The following is a 17,616-nucleotide window of genomic DNA, read 5'->3' as shown; positions in this document are numbered from 1 at the left end:
CGCCAACAAAACAAGAGGAACCTATCGAATGGGAGAAGAGATCTGTAAAAATACATCTGATAAGGATTAAAATCCAAAATATAGAAGGAACTCATACAACTCAACAGTAGAAAACAATAATACAATTAAAAAATGGGCAGAGGACCTGAACAGACATTTTTCCACAGAGGACATAAGGGACTCCCTGGTGCTCTAGTGGGTAAGGATCTGCCTACCAAGGCAAGAGATATGGGTTCGATCGCTGGTCCGAGAAGCTCTCACATGTCACGAGGCAACTACGGACATGCATCCCAACTATTAAGCCTGCTCTCTAGAGCCTGCAAGCTCCAACTACTGAAGCCCGTGCACTGGAGCCTGTGTTCTGCATCAACAGGCATCCCCTGCTCAGTGAGACTAGAGAAAGCCTACACGCGCAGCAGGGAAGGCTCTGCACAGCCAAAAAATGAAAAATAAACAAATCTTAAAAAAGACATACAGATGGCTGAGAGGTACATATCTCTTTAGGGATCACAGCCTTGTTGTGGCGAAGGAGCTTGCGTAACTCAATGAAGCTATGTGCCATGCCATGCAGGGTCACCCAAGACAAATGGGTCAGAATGAAGAGTTCTGAGAAAATGTGGTCCAAAGGAGGAGAGAATGGCAAACCACACCAATATTCTTACGTGAGTGAAAAGCCAAAAAGATATGACACTGGAAGATGAGTCCCCAGGTCAGAAGGTATCCAATATGCTACTGCAGAACAGCGGAGAAATAGCTCTAGAAAGAATGAAGAGGCTGGGCCAAAGTGTAAATGACGCTTAGTTATGGACATGTCTGGTGGTGAAAGTAAAGTCTGATGCTGTAAAGAACAATACTGTATAGGAACCTGGGATGTTAGGTCCATGAATCAAGGTAAATCAGACACGGTCAGCAGGAGATGGCAAGAGTGAACATTGATATTTTAGGCATCAGTGAACTAAAATGGATGGGAAAGGGTGAATTTAATTCGGATGACCATTATATCTAATACTGGGCAAGAATCTTTTAGAAGAAATGGAGCGGCCCTCATAGTCAACCAAAGAGTCTGAAATGCAGTTCTTGGGTGCAACCTCAGAAATGACAGAATGATCTCAGTTCATTTCCAAGGCAAATCATTCAACATTACAGTAATCCTAGGAGAAGGCAATGGCACCCCACTCCAGTACTCTTGCCTGGAAAATCCCATGGATGGAGGAGCCTGGAAGGCTGCAGTCCATGGGGTTGCTGAGGGTCAGACATGACTGAGCGACTTCACTTTCACTTTTCACTTTCATGCATTGGAGAAGGAAATGGCAACCCACGCCAGTGTTCTTGCCTGGAGAATCCCAGGGACGGGGCATCCTGGTGGGCTGCCATCTATGGGGTCGCAGAGAGTCGGACACGACTGAAGTGACTCAGCAGCCTATGACCCAACCACTAATGCCAAAGAAGCTGAAGCTGAACAGTTCTATGTTCAGCATGGAACACTATGCTTCTAACACTAACACCAAGATTTTCTAAGACTAACACCAAAAAAGACGTCCTTTTCATCACAGGGGATTGGAATGCAAAAGTAGAAAGTAAGGAGATACCTGGAGTAACAGGCAATTTAGCCTTGGAGTACAAGATGAAGCACGGCAAAGGCTAGCAGAGTTTTGTCAAGAAAACACACTGATCATAACAAACAGCTTTTCCAATAACACAAGAGATGACTCTACACATGGACATCAACAAATAGTCAATACTGAAATCAGACTGATTATATTCTTTGTAGCTGAAGACGGAGAAGCTCTATACAGTCAGCAAAAATAAGACCTGGAGCTGACTGTGGTTCAGATCATGAACTCCTTATTGCAAAATTTAGGCTTCAATTGAAGAAAGTAGAGAAAACCACTAGGCCATTCAGGTATGACCTAAATCAAATCCCTTATGATTATGCAGTGGAGTGACAAATAGATTCAAGGGATTAGATGTGGTAGACTGAGTATCTGAAGAACTATGGATGGAGGTTTGTGACACTGTACTGGAGGCAATGATCAAAACCATCCCTAAGAAAAATAAATGCAAAAAGGCAAAATGGTTGTCTGAGGAGGCTTTACAGATAGCTGAGGAATGAAGTAAAAGGCAAGGGAGAAAGGGAAAGATATAACCAACTGAATGCAGAGTTCCAGAGAATAGCAAAGAGAGGTAAGAAGGCCTTCTAAAATGAACAATGCAAAGAAATAGAGGAGAACAACAGAATGGGGAAGATGAGAGATCTCAAGAAAACTGGAGTGATCAAGAGAACATTTTATGCAAGGATGGGCACAATAAAGGACAGAAATGGTAAGGACCTAACAGAAGCAGAAAGATTAAGAAGACGTGGCAAGAATACATAGAACTATGCATAGAAAGTCTTAATGACCCAGATAACCACGATGGTGTGATCACTCACCTAGAGCCAGACATCCTGGATTGGGAAGTCAAGTGGGCCTTAGGAAGTATTACTACAAAGAAAGCTAATTGTGCTGATGGAATTCCAGCCGAGTTATTTCAGATCCTAAAAGATGATGCTGTTAAAGTGCTACACTCAATATGTCAGCAAATTTGGAAAACTCAGCTGTGGCCACAAGACTGCAAAAAGTCAGCTTTCATTCCAATCCAAAAGAAAGGCAACACCAAAGATGTTCAAACTATTGTACAATCATGCTCATGCTAAATGCTCATTTCTTATTTTGCATTTCATAAGGTTACACTCAAAATCCTTCAAGCTAGGATTCAGTGCTACATGAACTGAGAACTTTCAGATGTGCAAGCTGGGTTTAGAAAAGGCAGAGGAACCAGGATCAAATTGCCAACATTCGTTGGATCATGGAGAAAGCAAGGGAATTTCAGAAAAACATCTACTTCTGCTTCACTGACTATGCTAAAGCTTTTGACTGTGTGGATCACAACTAACTGTGGAAAACTCTTAAAGAGATGGGAAAACCAGACCACCTTACCTGTCTCCTGAGAAACCTGTATACAGACCAAGAAGCAAGAGTAGAACTGGACATGGAACAATGGACTGTTTCCAAATTGGGAAAGGAGTATGTCAAGGCTGTATATTGTCACCCTGCTTATTTAATTTATATGCAGAGTACATCATGCAAAATGCCGAGTTGGATGAATCACAAGCTGGAATCAAGACTGCTGGGAGAAATATCCAGAACCTCAAGACAGGCAATGATACCACCCTTATGGCAGAAAATGAAGAGGAACTAAAGAACCTCTTAATGAGGGTGAAAGAAGAGTGAAAAAGCTGGCTAAAACTCAATTTTCAAAAAACTAAGATCATGGCATCTGGTCCCATCACTTCATGTCAAATAGATGGGGGGAAAATGGACACAGTGACAGATTCTACTTTCTTGGGCTCCCAAATCACTGAGGACAGTGACTGCAGCTGTGAAATTAAGATGCTTGCTCCTTGGAAGAGAAGCTATGACAAACCTAGATAGCATATTAAAAAGTAGGGACATCACTTTGCAAGCAAAGGTCCGTCTAGTCAAAGCTATGGTTTTTCCAGTAGTCAGGTACAGATGTGAGAGCTGAACCATAAAGACTGAGCGCTGAAGAATTGATGCTTTCTAACTGTGGTGCTGGAGAAGACTCTTGAGAATCCCCTTGACTGCAAGGAGATCAAACCTGTCCATCCTAAAGGAAATAATTCCTGAGTATTCATTGGAAGGACTGATGCTGCATCTCCAATACTTTGTCCCCCTGATGCAGGGAGCCAACTCATTGGAAAAGACCCTGATGCTGGGAAAGACTGACAGCAAAAGGAAAAGGGGTCGGCAGAGGATGAGATGGTTAGAAAGCATCACCCACTCAATGGACATGAATTTGAGCAAACTCTTGGAGATAGTGAAGGACAGCAGAGCCTGGCGTGCTGCAGTCCATGGGGTCACAAAGAGTCAGACTTGACCTAGCAACCTAACAACAAGAGGGACATAAAAATATGCTAAATATCACTAATACTGCTGCTGCTGCTACTGCTAAGTCACTTCAGTTGTGTCCGACTCTGTGCGACACCACAGATGGCAACCCAACAGGCTCTGTGGTCCCTGGGATTCTCCAGGCAAGAACACTGGAGTGGGTTGCCATATCCTTCTCCAAGGCACGAAAGTGAAATGCGAAAGTGAAGTTGCTTAGTCATGTCTGACTCTTAGCGACCCCATGGACTGCAACCTACCAGGCTCCTCCATCCATGGGCTTTTCCAGGCAAGAGTACTGGAGCGCATTGCCATTGCCTTCTCCACACTAATCTTGAGGAGAAGGCAAATCAAAACTACTACAACACACCATCTCACACCCATCAGAATGGCTATTATCAATAGGACAAGAAACAACAGGACTAGGTGAAGGTGTGGAAAAAGGGAACCCTTGTGCACAGTTTGTGGGAAAGTAAATTGGTGCAGCCACTGTAGAAAACAGTATGGAGGTTCTTCAGAAAATTAAAAATGGAACTACCCAATGATTCCATTTTTGGGTATTTATTGGAAGAAAACAGAAATACTAACTTGAAAAAATATATGCACCCCTATGTTCAATGCAGTATTATTTACACCAGCCAATATTCTTGTGTCCATCAATGGATTAATGGATAAAGAAACTGTGGTACACACACACAGGAATATTACTCAGCCATAAAAAAGAATGAAATCTTACCATTTGCAACAATACAGAGGGACCTTGACAGCATTGTGCTAAGTGAGATAAATCAGACGGAAAAAGCCATAAGATCACTTACATGTGGAAGCTAAAAACAACAAAAAAATGAGCTCTTGGACAGAAGAGATTGGTGGTTGGCAGAGGTGAGGGGTGGGGGTAGGAGAAATGGGTGAAGGGAGTCAGAAGGGAGAAACTTCCAGTTATAAGATGAACAAGTCCCGGGGATGCCGTGTATAGCATGGGACCACAGTGAATGCTGGGTCGTGTATTGGAGTGTATTTGATAACACTACATCCTAAAAGTTCTCATCACAAGAAAAAATTTCTGTAGCTGTGTTATGGATGTTAACTAGACGTGCTGTTGTGATTATTTCACTATATATACAAATATCAAATCACTGTGCTGGACACCTGAAACTAACACAGTGTTACATGCCAATCATATCCCAATAAAAGTGAAAGTCGCTCAATCATGTCTGACTCTTTGTGACTCCATGGACTATACTGTCCATGGAATTCTCCAGGCCAGGGTACTGGAGTGGGTAGCCTTTCCCTTCTCTAGGGGATCTTCCCAATCCAGGGATCGAACCCAGGTCTCCCACATTGCAGACGGATTCTTTACCAGCTGAGCCACAAGGGAAGCCCAAATCCCAATAAAATGTCATTGTTGATTTTTAAGATGTGATACTGGTACTCCTTTTTTAAAGAAATAAATACTAAAATTTACAGGTAAAACCTCTGAGTCTGGGATTTGCTTCAAAGTCCTCCTGAGGGAGAAGCTGGGCGGGCAGGTGTGGTGCAGATGGTTCCTGGACTGGTCAGTGTTGATTGAGGCTGACGGTGGACACATGGGTGCTGTTACACTCTTCTTTGTATGACTGGCATATTAGTAATATTTCGCAATGAAACATTAAACATCTTCACTAAGTATAAACATTGTCAGCATTAGTAGAAAAACTGGTCCTCTGACACTCAGGGCTCTCTGGTCTCCCTGATGCTGGACTTGCTCTGCTTCGTAGGCGTGTCCTTACCCTGGGGGCCGAGGCCGAGCACACGCCACACAACTGCCCGAAGCTGTTGGGACACCAGAGGGCTCTCTGGAGAGCCGCCAGGACTGAACTCACCCAGAGATTTTTTGACAGACCATTGTCCACAGCAGCCTTATCCATAATAGCCCCAAACCAACAACCCAGTGTCACCAAGATATGGACAAACAAGCAAAGGAAACACAACTCAGCAATAAAAAAGGATGAGCCACTGACGCACATACCACAAGGAACCTCATGAATGCGCCACTGAGGAAGACAATCGGATCAGGAGCCCACACTGAGACCTGGCTGTAGGATGCCCTTGGTGGGGGGCAGAGCTCAGCCCCCAACACACAGCAGCTGGTGGTTCCCCAAATGGTGCGAGTGCTCTTAGCTGTGGTTACCGGGGCGTGTACACCTGTCAAAATTCAACAATCTGGACCTCTGCAAATCCGCTCTTTCCATGTGTAAGTTATACTCAGTGAGCTAAGTAAACAACGTTCCCTGACCACACGTACAGTCTGTGCTCTTCACTGAAGGCAAAGTTCACTCCCAGCCCCGCCAAAGACTTGCTGCTTCTAGTATTAGTATTAGTATGCTATTAGTACTTAAGAAAACGAATGTGGATGTGCAGGGAGGGGCAGCGTGTGGGTCTCACGATGGGACACGCCGGAACCCCTCTGGGCAACACCTCCAGCTGCAGTACACATTTGCTGGAAACATGGCACCAGAGGGTCCCAGTTCCTGCTCCACACCCCAGGGACGGCGGAGCCGTGGGCCCACGCCCACCTGCAGCACGCGGCTCATCCACTGGAAGCTGTCCTCCTCGGAGGCGTCAGGTCGCTGCTCCGCCACCAGCACGATCCGGTCATCATGGAGCACTGTCACGGAGAACACTGCAATCCTGGGGGAGGAAGGGAAGCGATGACCACCCAGCACGATCGGGTGCGGACACTCCACCCCATGAGATGGAAACTGCAGTGGGGCTGGAGGGAGACGTGGTCCACAGAACGTAAAAGGAACCAAACTTCCTCCAGTGTAGAAAAATGAGTTTCCATTCACAAAGCAGACAGGACCTGGGTGCAGAGAAAAAACGAGGCTCACACTATTAAAGAAATTTCTCCTTAATTGTAATGTTAAGCCATGCGATGATGTCTTCATGTAAAAAATGTGTGTCCAGAAGATCCATTAATTACATAATTTTTCAGTCCAGCTGATGACATCTCTCCCCGTGCGTGACTCTGCTCACTTCTGTGACTGACGTCTGTGGACTTACATTTCGTGTCTTACTGAAGAATTCGACATGTTCACCTTTTCTCTGTGTTGCCTTTTTCTTCTTTTAGACTTGAGTAGATTCTTTTCCCTCACAAGACCGGTAGCTGGCATGTCTGCCACGTGAGCCCTGGGCCTCATGGACCTACCTGCTCACTCATTCCTCTGGCCACTGAGCACACAGGTGCCCACATGCACACACACACACACACACACACACACACACACACACACTCTTTTTTATACATGCTTCACCCAGTATTAACATTTCCTCACTTTCACCCATCTTATTTCTCTTAGTACCTTACCTGAAAGTGTTTTCACGAAAACAGTCTTTGTTATAAAACTTCTGAAACCTATATACCCAAGACCATTTTCACTGCAACTGCACAATTAAGTGATATCTTGGGATGAATATATTAAAATCTAGGCTAAAAGTTCCTCTGAAAACCTTAAACATCACTGCACGTCATCCTCTCACTCCAGGCCCTCTTCTGGGGTGTCTGGCGTATACTGGCTGGAGACCCGCCCCGTGGCTGCCTCCTCCAGCCGCAGGTTCACACGTGCACCCCCTCCCCTCCCTGAGGTTACTGTCTGCATGCCAGCCCCACTTGCTTCACTTTTCTGTCAATTTTTCTTTTAGACTTTCTATTTCTTCACTTTTGGAGCAGTTTCTTCTTCTGGCTTTCCAGCTTATCAGCTCCCTCCCCGGCCGCCTCTGCCCCATATTTATTCCACCTACTGAAAAACTGCTCTGTTGTGGTGCCTTGACCTCACATTGCAAGAGTTCCTGCAGGTATCCGCCCAGGGCTCAGCTCCTCTATGGTGAAGGCAGATAGGTTACCTTTCCAGCCACAGACACATCCACCCCACAGCCCAGTCAGCCACCGGGCCAGCATCACCTCCAGGTGTCATCAGGTATGATTGGCCACGCCAGGCAGTCTCCCTGACATACCAGGAGCACATGGGGGCTACCTAGTGTCCCCTCCGTGGACACCTATGCTAACAGGGCCTCCAATTTCTGTGTGTGCCCCGTGCCCCAGCTCTAGGATGCACACACCCACCAGTTCCACCTGCCCAGCTGGCTTCCCCCAGGTGGTCAGTCACCCATGGCCATCACCCCAACCTGGACAAGGGTCGGCAGCCATGCTGACCCCTCACTGGCAGAAGTCCCTGATGATTTCTTTAAGGTATAATGGACATGAGTTTGAGCAAACTCTCAGAAATAGTGAAGGACAGGGAAGCCTGGCATGCTGCAGCCCATGGGGTCACGAAGAGATGGACACAACTGAGTGACTGAACAACAACAACATATTCACAGGAAGGCTCTGGCCAGGCTCACAGGCACCCCTGTTTGAGTAACAGAAGCACTCCCATGAGAAGAATAAAATGAAATAGGTGGCTGAGTGGGCCAACCAGGAATGGAACCCCTCCCCTAGGACAAAGAGCCCTGAGCTGGACAGGCCAGACAGGGCCCTTCCTCCCCATCCCAGCCATCTGGGGCCCTGACCGGCTGGGCCCCCTTATCTGCTCTCTGGATGAGAACCTGTGAAGCGCCTGCCTGACACATGCAGGAGAGGTAAACTGACTTGACCTCAGGAAAGCAAGGCCCCTGGTAGCTCTCAGGAAAAGGCCTCCATTCCGGCCTGCATCCCTGAGGTTCTGCCCTCAGGCACGCAGCTCCTGGGTGGTGCTGGCCCAGTCTCCGTGCCCAGGCCTTGGTCTGGGTCTCACCCTCAAGAAATCGTGAACTCTGTAGATGGTGAGGACTCTGACTCAGGCATCCTCCTGCAAACATCGTCCTGTTCTTTGCGAAGTTCTCCCATGTACAGGAATTATTAGGTTTTGCGTATTCACAGCACTGGGCTCTCCTTCCAATGTGGGGACTTCTTGAGGGTTAAGCGGAGAAGGAACCTAAAGGTGAGGCAAGGGGACCCGCGCATCACCTGCCTCTGTAGACAAACTTCATGGGCTCCACGGCCAGCGCAGTGGCCACCACGTCATCCGCGTTGTGTCTACGAAATCCCACCACCATCAGCCCGTCCAGCTTGCCCACGACGAAGACCAGGTCATCCTGAAGGCAAGGACGCTGGTTGGGCAGAGGACACACAGCAGGCCCCGTGGCTCAGGGCCTGAGACAGAGACCCGACAGCCCACAGACCAGGTAACTCACAGACAGGCCCTGCAGGCCCCCTGCCCACGGTGACAGGAAACACAGGTGGGCTGACCCGGGGTGAAGGGGCCCTAAGCCTGGTGTGCCGGAGTGGGGATGAGGGGGCGTCCAGAGCAGGCATCAGTGCAGGGAAGGTCAGAGGTGGGCACACAGTGAGGGTCAAGCCTGTAAAGCACTCAAGGCTAGGGACAGGGAACCCCAGCATGACAGCACTGGTGGCTGGGCAGGATGGGACTCCGTCATGGGGCCTGCGCACTGTGGACATTGAACAGACCCCTCCCCAGCTCTGAGCCTGGCTGGTGGCCCGGGTTTGGCAGCAGGACACACTCACAGGCCCGATGAAGCCCAGAAGCCCCGTCCTGGTGAAAGGTCGGTCGGAGACAGGTGCGCCCCCAGCGGTGACCGGGACAGTCTGCACAGAACGCAGAGGACAACAGTCCTAGAAGGGCTATCACCACATCTCCCGGGAGGGGATGAGGCTCCCCACCCAACCCCACCCCACCCTGAGGTCAGAGGCCCTACTGGCTGGCGTGACCTCCATCAGGCTCTTGCCAGCATGGCCTCCAGGGCCCAGGCTTCCCCTCCCACCCCTGTGAAGGCACTGAATTCTCCTGAGGATCCAACGGCTCCAGACCCAAGGCCAGCTTCCCCAGGCCACCCAGGGTCCATCAGGGCTGTAGGCACCCTGAGGAAGGCCACACTCCTGCATGCCTCACCCACCCTCCCGCCACTGCTGTGGGACCCGCAGGGACCTCAAAGACGTTTTTGGTGATCCCAAGCAGCCCATAGTACGCTGTTGCCGTCGCACTGGAGTCCACACAGATCTCTCCAACTTCATCAGTTTTGCAGAGATGAGGGGTGCCCTCCACCTTCACAACACACACGTTGGCTGAAGAGAGAAAACAACCCTGGAGACCATGCACACAGACACTGAGGTGGACCATCCAGACACCTGTGTGAACAGCGCCTGCAGGGTGGACACCAACAGTCGTGCTCCCGCGGCAGAGACCCACACCCCCCTGGCCACGAGCCTGCGTGGTCTGTATGTGGTTTGTGCAGGTGACAGAAACTGTTCCCAGTGACATGGGCTCCGTGGTCACCCTGCACTGCCCTCCTGAGCCCTGTGAGATGGGAGATGCTACTGCATGCCTCTGTCTTTGAGGCTGGCTCACACTCCAGGCCTGACGACCCCACCCCAGTGCAGGTCCCTCTTGCGGCCCCTCCCACAGCCCAGTGACCCCCTGCTGTCTTCGCCAAGCAGCACCCCCACCAACATGGCCACCTGCGGCCCAGCCCTCAGCTCTGGGGACCTTGCCTGTCTGGCTCCTGCAGCCCCGGTTACCAGCCTGGCCACAGTGCAGACGTCCAGAAAGGCCTTGATTAGAGTGACATGCACACCAGAATATGCAGCATCCCCTGAATGGAACTCAGTCGCTCAGGCAAGAACCAAACACCCACAGTACTGGGCGAAGTCCAGCCTTCACCTCTGCCAGAGGATTCCCTGATTGATTCTCATCTCTAGGACGAGTGAGGAAGACACGCAAGGAAGACGGTCCAGGGGATGGGGGCGGACCCTGGGTCAGTCTCTTCTCTTGGTTCACAGATCAGGTCATGGCCATCAGAGGGGCAGGGAGCAAGGGCGGTGCTGCCGCCTGGCCTGCCCCCTAGATACACACACTTGCACACAGTCCAACCTCCCTCCCACAGAGACCCTCCCACGTCACGACCAGACAAAAAGGCACAAACCCTGCATGTCCTGGGGACAAAACCCTGGGCCTGACTCAGGGGAGGACTGTGCACCTGACTCAGAGCGGCACCCGTCCTGTCGATACACACACCTGGGGGAGCATGCACACACGCACGCACACACACACACACCCTGTGCAGCAAGAACACACGTGCACACACACGGAGGGGGGCACACACACATACACACACCTGGTGGAGCACATACACACATACACCTGGGGGAGCATGCATGCACACACACCACACTCTCTCAGGGCAAAAAGCACATGCACACACCTGGGGGGGCATGTGTCCACATGCGTGCACACACACACACACACACCCAGGGCAGCAAGCACACACACGCACACGGCAGGGGGGGCCCACACGCATGTGCGCGCGCACACACACCCCTGGGGGAGCACACACACATACCCATGGCAGAAAGCACACGCATATACCTGGGGGGCACATATCTGCACACATGTGTGCACGCACACACACAGGGGGCACACGCACACAAATACATATACCATGGGCAGCACACATGTGTGCACACACACTTGGGGAGCACCATGTCTGCACATGTGCACACATGCACACAAAGTGGGAGCACACACACACACACAGAGCAGTAAAAACATGCACACCCACACATGTGCACACACACACACACACACACACAGGGGACAGAGCATGAAGACACACACATACTCAAACCCAGGGCAGCACATGTGCACGCGTGTACACACACACTTGTGACAGCACATGTGTGCACGCACACACACCAGGGGTGGCACAGGTGCACGCATGCACACACACACACCCCTAAGGGGACCACGTACACATCTGGGGCAGCACATGTGCATGCACACACACACACACACACACACACACCTGGGGTGGCACATGTGCACCCAGGGTGGGCACATGTGTGTACACATATACGCACACCCAGGGCAGAACATAAACACCCAGGACCATGTGCACACATACAGACTCTGGTCCAAGTTTAAGAATAAAATGAGCCCCACTATGAAAGTCCTTACACTTTCAATCAGAAGAATCATCTCTTTTAGTATGTCATCAATCTTTTAAAAAATTCCTGTGTTCACCTCATAAAAGCTAAGAATCACTAAGACCTTGTTTTTTACTCCATAAGATGTTTATCCTTGAGTCCCTGGTTCTGCAGAACTTGTGTCATTGTTCAGTCACTAAGTCATGTCTGACTCTTTGTGACCCCATGGACTGCAGCATGCCAGGCTTCCCTGTGCTTCATTATCTCCCAGAGTTTGCTCAAACTCATGTCCATTGAGTCAGTGATGCCATCCAACCACCTCATCCTCTGTCTCCCCTTCTCCATCTGCTCTCAATCTTTCCCAGCATCAAGGGTTTTTCCAATGAGTCAGCTCTTTGCATGAGGGGGCAAAGTATTGGAGCTTCAGCATCAGTCCTTCCAATGAATATTCAGGACTGATTTCCTTTAGGATGGACTGGTTGGATCTCCTTGCAGTCCAAGGGACTCTCAAGAGTCTTCTCCAACACCATAGTTCAAAAGCATCAATTCTTCGGCGTGCAGCTTTTTTTATGGTCCAACTATCATACCCTTACATGACTACTGGAAAAACCACAGCTTTGACTAGACGGACATTTGTTGGCAAAGCGATGTCTCTGCTTTGTCTAGGTTTGTTTAGGTTTGTTATACATTTTCTTCCAAGCAGCAAGCATCTTTTAATTTCATGGCTGCAGTCACTGTCCACAGTGATTTGAGAGCCCAAGAAAATAAAGTCTGGCACTGTTTCCGTTGTTTCCCCATCTCTTTGCCATGAAGTGATGGGACCAGATGCCATGATCTTCATTTTCTGAATGTTGAGTTTTAAGCCAGCTTTTTCACTCTCCTCTTTCATCGAGAGGCTCTTTAGTTCTTCTTCACTTTCTGCCGTAAGGGTGGTGTCATCTGCATATCTGAGATTATTGATATTTCTCTCAACAATCTTGATTCCAGCCTGAGCTTTATCTAGCCTGGAATTTCACATTATGTACTCTGAATGTAAGTTAAATATGCAGGGTGACAATATACAGCCTTGACATACTCCTTTCCCAATTTGGAACCAGTCCATTGTTCCATGCCCAGTTTTAACTGTTGCTTCTTGTCCTGCATACAGATTTCTCCGGAGACAGATAAGGTGATCTGGTTTTCCCATGTCTTTGAGAATTTTCCACGGTTTGTTGTGATCCACATAGTCAAAGGTTTTAGCATAGTCAATGAAGCAGAAGTAGATGTTCTTCCGGAATTCCCTTGCTTTTTATATGATCCAGTGGATGTTGGCAATTTGATCTCTGGTTCCTCTGCCTTTTCTAAATCCAGCTTGCACATCTGGAAGTTCTCAGTTCAGGTTCTGTTGAAGCCTAGCTTGAAGAATTTTGAGCATTACCTTGCTAGCATGTGAAATGAGTGCAATTTTGCAGTAGTTAGAACATTCTTTGGCATTTCCCTTCTTTGGGATTGGAATGAAAACTGGCCTTTTCCAGTCCTGTGGCCAATCCTGAGTTTTCCAAATTTGCTAGCATGCTGAGTGCAGCACTTTAACAGCATCATCTTTTAGGATTTGCTCATCTGCAGAACTGATGAGTCCTTGATTGGGGTAGACATATATATGCAAAGGAAAAAAGACAACTCACGTCTCTAAAACAGTAGAACTCGAAACAAATCTATTAAGTTGGTGCAAAAGATCAGTTCTGCACTGTTGAATTTTGCCTTTTGATATTGGAATAGTCTTAAATATATGTGGTTGTTATACACCATTTTAATGCACATTTTTTTTTGCTAAGAAATTATGTTAGACAAAAAAATTCAAGTGCTTTTTTTTAATTCAAGTTCAAAACAGGTCGTAAAACAGAGGAGACAACTCGCAACATCAACAACGCATTTGGCCCAGGAACTGCTAACAAATGCACAATGCAGTGTTGGTTCAGGAAGTTTTGCAAAGGAGACAAGAGCCTTGAGGATGAGGATTGTGGTGGCCAGCCACTGGAAGTTAGCAATGACCAACTGAGAGGATCATTGAAGCTGGTCCTCTTACAACTACACAAGAAGTTGCCAAAGAACTCAACATCAACCATTCTATGGTTGTTCAGCACTTGAAGCAAAGTGGAAAGGTGAAAAAGCTTGTAAGTGGGTGCCTCATGAGCTAACTGCAAATCAAATAAAATCATCATTTTGAAGTGTCATCTTCTCTTATTCTACACAATAACAACGAACAAATTGGACTGTGACATAAGACAAAAAATGGATTTTATATGATAACCAGCAACAATCAGCTCTGTGGTTGGACCAAGAAGAAGCCTCAAAGCACTTTCCAAAGCCAAACTTGCACCAAAAAATTGTCACGGTCACTGGTGGTCTGCTGCCGGTCTGACCCACTGCGGCTTTCTGAATCCTGGTGAAACCATTACACCTGAGAGGCATGCTCAGCAAATCAATGAGATATACTAAAAACTGCAATGCCTTCAGCTGGCATTGGTCAACAGAATGACCTCAATTCTTCTCCATGACAATGCCCAACTGCATGCTGCACAATCAATGCTTCAAAAGTTGAATGAAATCAGGCCACAAAGTTTTGTCTCATCTGCCATATTCATCTGACTTCTCCCCCACTGACTATCACTTCTTCAAGCATTTCGACAAACTTTTGCAGGAAAAATGCTACCACAACCAGCAGGATGCAGAAAATGCTTTCCAAGAGTTCATCAAATCCCTAAGCACAGATTTCCTTTATGCTACAGGAATAAACAAATTTATTCCTCACTGGCAAAATTGTGCTGACTCCCTAAGATGGCAGAGGAATAGGACAGGGAGACCACTCTCTCCCCCACAAATTCATCAAAAGATCATTTGAATGCTGAGCAAACTCCACAAAACAACTTCTGAACACTGGCAGAGGACACCAGGCACCCAGAAAGGCAGCCCATTGTCTTCGAAAGGAGGTAGGACAAAATATAAAAGATAAAAAGAGAGACAAAAGAGTTAGGGACGGAGACCCATCACAGGGAGGGAGTCATGAAAGAGGAGAAATTTCCAAACACCAGGAAACCCTCTCACTGGCGGGTCTGTGGGGAGTTTTGGAATCTCAGAGGGCAACATAACCAGGAGGAAAAATAAATAAATAAATAAATAAAACCCACAGATAACGTGCTTAATTGCAGCTCCCACCGGAGAAGTAGCGCAGATGCTCACGTACACCACTAGCAAGTGGGGGCAGAACAGGGGGGCATGGGTTGCATGCTTAGGGTAAGGACAGGGCCTGAATGTCCTGAGGACAATCTGAGGGAGCTAACATGAGATAGCAACCCAAACTGTGGGATAGCCAGGGAGAGAGAGAAAAAAAAAGAGAGAGAGAGAGAACATTCCCACAAAAAGCTCTAACCTAAGGCACCGCCAGGTCTGCTCACAGAACAAAGGACTGAGCAAATACCAGAGGAGAGCTAGCTGGCTGCGGACTGGCCCATCCCCTGCTACAGACAGGGAGGCAGGCGGGCGACAGCCACAGCCGGAAAGGGGCAATCTTGGCCCCAGGGACAGCATCCTTTACCAAACTGCAAGCAGGCTCCCAGGCGCTAAGTCTTCCTGGGATCCTGGACAGTTGACATCTGCTGGAAGGGTCGCAGCCAGAGATCAGCTCCCCAGAGGAGACACACGGCACACCTGAGATAGCACTTCCGCTGTGCACCCAGGAAACCAAGCGGCTGGGACTGGGGAGGTGATAAGACACATCGCCTCACCTGGGGAGAGTGCACTCACCAAACACCTGGTCACCTGAGCTGCTCGGACCTGGGAAGGGCACAAAACGCAGGCCCATCCGAGTCTGCGCCTTTGTGGAGTACCTGAGGAACCTGAACCTGAGTGGCTTAGACCTGGGAAGGGCACACAACCCAGGCCTGCTTTAGAGAGTTGCAGAGCAACCTGGAGCCTGAGCAGTGTAGACTGGGAAAGCACACACGCAGTGAGTGGGGCAAACCCAGTGTGGCCGAGACACTGTGAGCACTCCCCACGCACGCCAGTGATATTTGTTTGCAGTGCTCCTGCCTCCCCACAGCACGACTGAACAAGTGAGCCTAAGTAAGTGACCATCTTTGCCCCCTTGTGTCAAGGCAGAAATTAGACACTGAAGAGACTTGCAAACAGAAGAAGCCAAAAGAAACAGAGGGAACCGCTTTGGAAGTGACAGGTGCAACAGATTAAAACCCTGTAGTTAGCACCAACTACAGTGGAAAGGGCCTATAGACCTTGAGAAGTATAAGCTGGAACAAGAAATTATCTGAAACTGAACTGACCCCACACTGCCCTCAACAGCTCCAGAGAAATTCCTAGATATATTTCTACTATTCTCATTTTTTAAATTTAAAAAAATTTTAAGTCCTTTATTACCCCCTTTAATTTTCATTTTTATAAACTACTATTACCTTGAAAAAAAAGACCCTATTTTTAAAGCAAATTTCATACATGTTTTTTTAATTTTTCTGATTGTGTTTTGTTTTTTTAATATTGTATTTTTGAAAGTCTAACATCTACTCTAGATTTTTAATCTTTGCTTTTTGGTATTTGTTATCAATTCTGTACCTTTAAGAATCCAATCTTCAGTACCCATTTTTACTTACAAGTGTGATTACTGGCTTGATTGCCCTCTCCCCCTTTGACTCTCCTTTTTCTCCCCTAGGTCACTTCTATCTTCTCCCTCCCCCTTCTCTTCTCTACCCAACTCTGTGAATCTCTTTGGGTATTTTGGGCTGTGGAGAACACAGGAAACAGATTACTGGCTAGATCTGTCTCTCTCCTTTTGACCCACCCCGCTTCTTCTCCTGGTCACCTCTATCTCCTTCCTCCCTCTTCTCTTCTCTATGTAACTCCGTGAACCTCCCTGGGTATTCCAGGCTGTGGAGAGCACATAGGGAAGTGATTACTGGCTAGATTGCTCTCCCCCCTTTTGATTTCCCCTCTTCTCCTGGTCACCTCTATCTCCCTCCCTCCTCTTCTCTTCTCCATGTAACTCTGTGAACTTCTCAGGGTGTCCCTCACTGTGGAGAATCTTTTCTCCATTAACCTAGATGTTTTATCATAGGTGTTGTATGGATAGAGCAGTCTTGAGGCTACTGTAAGAATAAGACTGAAAACCACGGGCAGGAGGCTTAAGTGCAAATCCTGAGAACACCAGAAAACTCCTGACTCCAGGGAACATTAATCGATAAGAGCTCATCCAAAAGCCTCCATACCTACACTGAAACCAATCTCTACCTAAGAGCCAACAAGTTCCAGAACAAGACATACCATGCAAATTCTCCAGCAACACAGGAACATAGCCCTGAGCTTTTATATACAGCCTGCCCAAAGTCACACCAAACCCAGAGACACCTCAAAACTCACTACTGGACACTTCACTGGGCTCCAGAGAGAAGAGATCCAGCTCTACCCACCAGAACACCAATGCAAGCTTCCCTAACCAGGAAACCTTGAAAAGCCACTTGTCCAACCCCACTCACATGGAGGAACCTCCACAATAAAGAGGAACCACAAACTGCCAAAATACAGAAAGGCCACCCCAAACACAGCAATCTAAACAAGATGAAAAGGCAGAGAAATACTCAGCAGGTATAGGAACATGATAAATACCCACCAAACCAAACAAAAGAGGAGATAGGGAGTCTAACTGAAAAAGAATTCAGAATAATGATA

General features: G+C 48.0%; 1 protein-coding gene across 5 annotated transcripts in view; it reads right to left on the bottom strand.

The window, feature by feature from the left end:
• Positions 1-17,616, bottom strand: part of DIP2A (disco interacting protein 2 homolog A) — a 113,190-nt gene that overhangs the window by 26,123 nt on the left and 69,451 nt on the right. For all 5 annotated transcript variants that reach the window (XM_055569881.1, XM_055569882.1, XM_055569885.1 and 2 more), the window contains 4 exons: positions 9,911-10,047; positions 9,490-9,570; positions 8,932-9,059; positions 6,503-6,617 (listed from right to left, as the gene is read on the bottom strand). In XM_055569881.1, the coding sequence (XP_055425856.1) occupies positions 6,503-6,617; positions 8,932-9,059; positions 9,490-9,570; positions 9,911-10,047 (461 nt within the window). The remainder of the gene's footprint in view (positions 1-6,502; positions 6,618-8,931; positions 9,060-9,489; positions 9,571-9,910; positions 10,048-17,616) is intronic.

The sequence above is a fragment of the Bubalus kerabau genome, chromosome 2, assembly GCF_029407905.1.
Source record: "Bubalus kerabau isolate K-KA32 ecotype Philippines breed swamp buffalo chromosome 2, PCC_UOA_SB_1v2, whole genome shotgun sequence".
In the NCBI taxonomy this organism is placed as follows: domain Eukaryota; kingdom Metazoa; phylum Chordata; class Mammalia; order Artiodactyla; family Bovidae; genus Bubalus; species Bubalus kerabau.
Note: the sequence above shows the minus strand (reverse complement) of the source record. Positions and strands in the feature narration are given on the sequence as shown.